The following is a 6,454-nucleotide window of genomic DNA, read 5'->3' as shown; positions in this document are numbered from 1 at the left end:
ATATCTATTATAGTCATATATATTATAGTCATACATATAAATATATAGTCACATATACATATATGAATAAATGATCAACAATTACTTTAAAGCAAATATGAGAAGGTAAGGGAAGACAGGGAAGCTAAATTAATGGAAATAGGCACACCAGAATATAAATAATGAGAACACTGACAAATGGTAAAAAATATGAGTAGAAATTATGAAACACAAAGCTAATTTTTCTGTGTAAACTTTCACCAAAAACACATTAAATCTTTTTTTTCAAGTTTAACTGGTATCATCTTGGTCTTCACTGGGTCCTAAATGAGGCCGAATCATCCACCATGCCACCTGCCCACTCTCAGGGCCCCATGTGTCCCTATGACTAGCCACTGTGGACTATGGGTGACATTAGGGAAAGAAGCAAAACCCAGGTCCTTGCCCATTGAGAGGACACACACATCACTGGTGAGTGCAGGACCGGCAGGAGATGCCAGAGTGTGCTGAGAGACCATCAAATTGTTTGCACCCTTCTCAATGCTGCCTTCTCTCTCAATCTATGATTGCAGGAGCTCTGGCCGCCTGTTACCTCCCTTGTCTCATGCCTCGCTGTGGCCCCACCTCCACTCTGCCCCTCATCTGCTGTGGTCCTGGAGGCTCTGCCTCTGAAGAGGGAACAAGAGACATGAAAGAGCTCCCTGCTCACGCCCCACCCCCTCAAATCAATATGACTTCTTCACCACCCAGAGAACAGCCCCCTGGCTGTCTGCTTCGTCAGCACTTGATAAAATGTTGTTCGATAAAAAGAAACATTTCCAACTAAATTAAAAATAATCCCAGCAAACGACTCAAGTATTCAATCTTCCTTCCAGAACATAAATCATACAAACATTGGAGTTTGCTCTTTGCACAGTCAGTCAGTCACGCAACTCATCAAGTTCTCACTCAGACAATCATATCATTTCTTTTCTCTGCAAACTAAATGCCACACTTTGGGGGTTGCTTGCTTCCCACTCTGGATTCAATCTGCCATCCGACGCTCACCCAGAATCTGTTGCATTGTTTTCCCACCATGGCTTAATCACACCTAAACAGTCAGAGGTCAAAACAAGCGCCCTTGGATTCTGTGTCGTCTTTTCTTTGCTGCTCAGAATTCCCTTTGAGAGATCTAAGTGTCAACAGGCACAGTCATTAGCTAAGAGCCGTCTGAGTCGATACAAGAAGAGATGTCACAGCGGCTGCCAAGCTGGACACATTACTGCCAGGCTTTGTGCCCCGGAGGAGGGGCACAGGGCATTCCAAGCAGATGGTCTACGAGCTCTGACAGCTAGAAGCTTTCACGAGGGTATCAGACGTCTTGAGCGTGTTGAATTCTCAGCATGGAACAAGGAAATGACAGCCAGGCTCTTTCCTCAGACTGAAAGCATGAGCCAGGACAATCCTCGGAAGCTGATGGTGGTGATGGTTCCACACACCAGCGGATATACTAAGAACCGTTGAACTTCATACCTCAAGTGGGCAAATTATAGGCATCTGGTTTACTAGCATTACTGAGCCTCTATCCACACACAGTCGGGATAATGGAACTACATCTCACATACTTTGGGCACATTGTCAGAAGGCTCCAGTCCTTGGAAAAAGACATCAGGCTTGGAAAAGTAAAGGAACCGTGAAAGAGAGGAAGACCCCCAACTAGATGGCACAGTGATCGCAACACGGGCTGAGACTATGACCATGGTGTGCACTGTGTTGTTCCTAAGGTCGCTATGGATCACATCGCACCGAGCAACAACAAAGCTGGGGTTTTGTGAGGAGATGAATGAGCTAGGATTCACTGGGCCCCAAAGTGGCTTGAACATGTCCAAGGTGAATGACAGCATTGAGCAACTGCCCAAGATGGAGCTGTGTCCCAGCTCAGAAGACCACAATGGGGAGAGCTCAGAGGGCAGTGAGTCCATGGTCCCGCTTAGAAAAGCCCTGTCCCATCATGGACACGACACTGTAATGCAAATGGCAGTACAACCTGCCACTCAGAACCACCATGGCCTCTGTCCCCTTCCGAGTCACCTGCCCATCATTCCCAAGGTATGTCATCCAGTCGGATGGGGACCCTCTCTATGGAAGCCCTTCAACACCAATGAGGCCTCACTGAGCTGCCCAGCCCCTGGGCCCAGTAACAGAGGCCACTGAAAGGGAAGTCAAAGATTCAGAGGCTCAGGACAAACGGCAAAGGTTCCAGACAGCATGGTCGCAGGCCTGACCACGCAGGCCTCTATGGGTTGGCCACTCCTCTGCCCATCGCTTAGCGTTCATCTCATATTCCTCTCCCCCCCTACCCCCCTCCCAGTCCTTGCTGTCACTGTCTCCTCCGCATCCCTCCAGAAATGTGTTAACTTTGGGGATTCCTGCAAACCCCCAGCCCACACAGACCCTCAAGGGAAGCCCATCCTGGGTGGGAAAGAACACCCTAAGCAGGGCCAGCTCAGTGTTAGTAGACTCCAGCCTTTCAGACGTAAGAAACTGCAGCCACTGCTGTTGAGAGTTGGGGAGAAGACAGAGTGTTAAGGCTTCAGGCTCTTTTTTAAAAAAACAGCCAAAAATTTAAACTCACCCGCCATCTAGTTAGTTCATTCACCTCATACAGACTCTCTCCTTTGGGGTTTCCAAGGCTGTAAATCAAAATGCTCATGTCCAGGTGAACTGAGCACCAAGAGCATCAGCCAGAGCTTACGTCCGGTCTGCCTTTGAACAAAGCTTCACTACATGTTGTTCTGAGGCCCGGCCTCGGCCTAGTTTTACCAGAGGCCACCCTGACCCACCAGCCAGGACCAGGGCTCTTTAATCTCTAGTTTTCCATTTTCCAGCTGAGAATACTCACCACTCCTGGCTATTGGCCACACTGAGGTGAGTGGCAGTACCTGTGTCCAATAAAGAACCAAGGCTCCCTGGCTCAAGTCGCCATTTTCAGTTAGGGACTCTGAGAAAATACCAAAGCAGGTTGGGGTGGGGGGGGGGGCGCCTGGGAATCTCCCCGACAACACAGGGGATCCTGTCCATACAGAGGCCCAGAGGGGACCAGGGAACCCAATTTAGAGCTCAGGAAGGAGCCAGGGTTCAGAGTGCAAGGCTCCAGGCCAAAGCCTGGCTGAGTGGTTCCTGCCCTGTTTGGAATCTGCTCTGCACAACCTGTGTATTTAATTTTTGCCTTTGACTTAACTTTTATTTTAATCCTTAAAGGGGCCGTGATGATGTACTGAGTTATGTATTGAGCTTCTAACTGAAAGGTTGAAGGTTTGAATTTACCAACCGCTCCTCGGGAGAAAGATGAAGTATTCCGCCCCCACTAGGATTTACTGCCTCAGAACTCAGTGGAAGGTTTGCAGGGGTTAGAAGCACCTGGCAGCAGTGGGCTTGATATTATTATTATTTATTAGTTTATAAATTTATTTATTATTAATAATAATAATCTTTGAGGAGCCCTGGCTGTTCAGTGATTAAGCCCTTGGCTGCTAAAGGTTGATGGTTTGAGGCCTTCAGTATGGTTTAGGGGTTTGGGGAGGGTTGGTTTTTCTGTTATTCATTTTTTTTAAACAGCCTTGGAACTCCTGTGGTCAGTTCTCTGCCTTATAGGGTCACCGTGAGTAGGAATCAACCTGTCAGCAGTGAATTGTGGGTTTGGTGATGTTCTTTGGCAAAAGTGCTTCTGAAATTTCCACTCGGTTTGGCCAATCGGAGGGAAGTTATTTTGGCCCTGCAAGCCAGAGACCAGGGGAGGCAGGGCGACAGGAACGAAATGTCTAAATCTAGATGATAATCCAGGGCAGCTGGATGGGCCAGTCTCTTCCTTATGGACAAACAGCCTCACAGTGGTCTGTCCCCTCCCTCCTGATCAGCTGCGGGGCACTGGCCCAGGGCCTGAAAACCTGGCAAGAAAACAAGAGTGAAGAAAATGGGGAGAGCAGACAGGACAGCTCCGGGGGAAAGCCCTGGTGAGGAGCTTTGGGCACCTGCAGGACCTCAGGACCTCTCTCTGGGCCACATGCCTCCCACCCCAGGAGGGACTGAATGCAGTGGGCTCCTGCCACTAGGTGGCGGTGCTGCCCCCACCGGGTCTACACAAAGCCTGCCGCGTGCGAGAGCAGCCACCAGGGGGCACCAGAGGGCAAGCCCGCGCCCGCACACAGCTGGTTGCCTAGCAACCGTGACGCAAGGGGCTTGATTTCCACCCTCTTCAAGGCCTCTCAGGTTATTTCTGGCAAAATAAGACTGTTGCACAAGGAGTGGCCTCAGGAATCCCAGAACTGTCTCCCTTTTAGAAGGATCTAAAATGGTCCAGAGACCCCAAATCCAGCAGCAGCCTGGCGTCTGGGGGACTGGGCTGCTGTCCCTGGTCCATGATGCCAGGGGGTCAGGAAAGACACTGCTTTCCTCAGGGGAGAAGCAGAGCTGCCCCGTGTGACCTTCAGCTCGCCCCTGCACCTCCCTCTCTCAGATACACTTGAGGGGCCGAGAAAGCCTGGCAAAGCCCAGCTCTGACCTTCTGTGGTCTCAGATGCTCTCCTTCCCCCACGGACTCTGTCCTTGCCCCAGACCTCTCCCGGGTTTGATGGCCCTGAGAAGAAAATTCTTCCAATTCCAAATGGATAAGGAGGCCCACAGACACCAAAGATGGAGCCAAGAAAATGAGGCGGACACGAGACGAGTAGTGTGGTTGTAATGAGCTCAAAGCTGGTGCCAGTCTGTCTGTGAGGCTGGGGTCTGCACCCCAGGTGGAGTCAGAGGGCCCGCGCTGGCCCTGGCCACAGGCACCTCTCCGGGTCCTGAGGACCCTGCTAATGGGGCTGGGCCCGGAGTCAGCTGGCCCAGGCGCAGGGGTCCTGAGCGGTCTTCCTGGAGGATCACACGGGCATGTGCAGCTCGTTGTATTCGTCCTGACCGTCCTCGTCGAAGTTGGGCTGGGCGTCCTCCGAGTCCAGCTGCAGGAGGGAGCAGACATGGGGTTGGGAGAGGCAGGGAAGCTGCACTCCAACAGGCCGCCCCACTGTCAGCAGCGACCCCAAGCCCAGGTTCAATTTCTCATTTCCTTCTCGCCAAGAATCTGGGTCACCTCCATCCAGGTCCCTGGCACCTCCTTATATAATAATTAATAATGAGAGTGAAAAATAAACTAAAAAAGTTCTCTTTAGTTAACCCCAACTCGTGGTGACCTTATGCATGTGAGAATAAAAACACATTCAACGGGGTTTTCAACGACTGAAGTCTCTGAGGTACATCACCAAGCTTTTCTAACACCAGGCCTTTCTTCTGATGAACCTCTGGGAGGATTTGAACTACCAATCTTTTGGTTACTAGCTCAGTGCTTAACCATCTGCACCCATGGTTTCTTTAACACGAGCTACCACATATTAAGTGTCTCCCTGGGGCCACTTCTACTTCCTGGAGTACCTTCGTGTACCTTCTTTAAGTGGAAACATTACCAATAGATGTCCCAGCTGACAAAGGCAGGGCTCAGGCTGGATTTCAGTACCCTAATAGGTCTATCTTGGAGAGGGTGAAACCACATCTCACCTTGGAGGCTAGCATCTTGAAGCTCCGCCTCACTTACTTTGAGCACGTGGCCAGAAGAGACTGGTCCTTGAAGGACATCATGCTCGGAAGGGTGGACAGACAGCGCAGGAGAGGGAGACCCCAGAAGAGATGGACTGATACAGTAACTGGGGCGATGGGGGTTGGTGTGTCAGAATTAGTGAGACTGGCTCAGTACAGGGAAGGGTTCAGAGCTGCTGTCCATAGGGTCACTACGCATCGCAGGCAACTAAACCACTAACATTCTATGACAGGTTTGGAAGCAAGGAGTGGCATCCACTTCCTAAATAACTTGCCTCCGCAAACTCTAGGAACTTTGATAAATGTCAATAGTTGTAGAGAGGTTTCAGGCGTTTTGTTCATAGGGTCGCTATGAGTCGCACTCGACTAGAAGGCAATCAACAACAACAACACAGCAGCACACTAACTGTCCCTGGCTGGGGGCTTCTTTCTCAGGGCACAAAGCCCTGTGAAACAGCCCTGTGCCTCCTCTGTCCCAAACCACAGCATGAAATGCTTTGTCTGCATTACTATTTCCTCAGGACAATCATAAAACGGACTCAATGATCAGCCCCATTACACAAAAGAGGAAAGGAAGATTTCAGAAGAGCACTCAGCCTCGGTCGCTCAATTATTGTTGCTGCTGCATGCACTTGCTGCGAAGGGTCAAGGACTGCAGCCTTCAGTATGGACTAAGGCTCAATGTCAAGAAGACAAAGATTCTCGCCACTGGACCAATTAGCAGCATCAGGATGGATGACGAAGAGAGTGAGAGTATTCACAGCTTCAGTTTACTCGACTCCACAGTCAACACTCTTGGTACCAGCAGTCAGGAAATCAAAAAGCGTATCGCAATGGGAAAGTCTGCTGTTAGGGACCTCTCTAA

The 6,454-nt window shown here is 50.2% G+C and overlaps 1 protein-coding gene across 2 annotated transcripts in view; it reads right to left on the bottom strand.

The window, feature by feature from the left end:
• Window positions 1-4,852: 4,852 nt before the first annotated feature.
• The window catches only part of SLC4A3 (solute carrier family 4 (anion exchanger), member 3), a 14,916-nt gene continuing 13,314 nt past the window's right edge, over window positions 4,853-6,454 (bottom strand). The window contains exon 24 of one of the 2 annotated variants that reach the window (XM_006890269.1): window positions 4,853-4,958. In XM_006890269.1, coding sequence (XP_006890331.1) covers window positions 4,881-4,958 — 78 coding nt within the window. In that variant the 3' untranslated portion in view covers window positions 4,853-4,880. The remainder of the gene's footprint in view (window positions 4,959-6,454) is intronic. The other variant, XM_006890268.1, reaches the window with a different exon arrangement.

This window comes from Elephantulus edwardii, unplaced genomic scaffold (assembly GCF_000299155.1).
Source record: "Elephantulus edwardii isolate Elephantulus edwardi_28Jun2011 unplaced genomic scaffold, EleEdw1.0 scaffold00087, whole genome shotgun sequence".
NCBI classification, from domain to species: domain Eukaryota; kingdom Metazoa; phylum Chordata; class Mammalia; order Macroscelidea; family Macroscelididae; genus Elephantulus; species Elephantulus edwardii.
The sequence above is the reverse complement of the archived record's forward strand: the minus strand, read 5'-3'. Positions and strand labels throughout refer to the sequence as shown.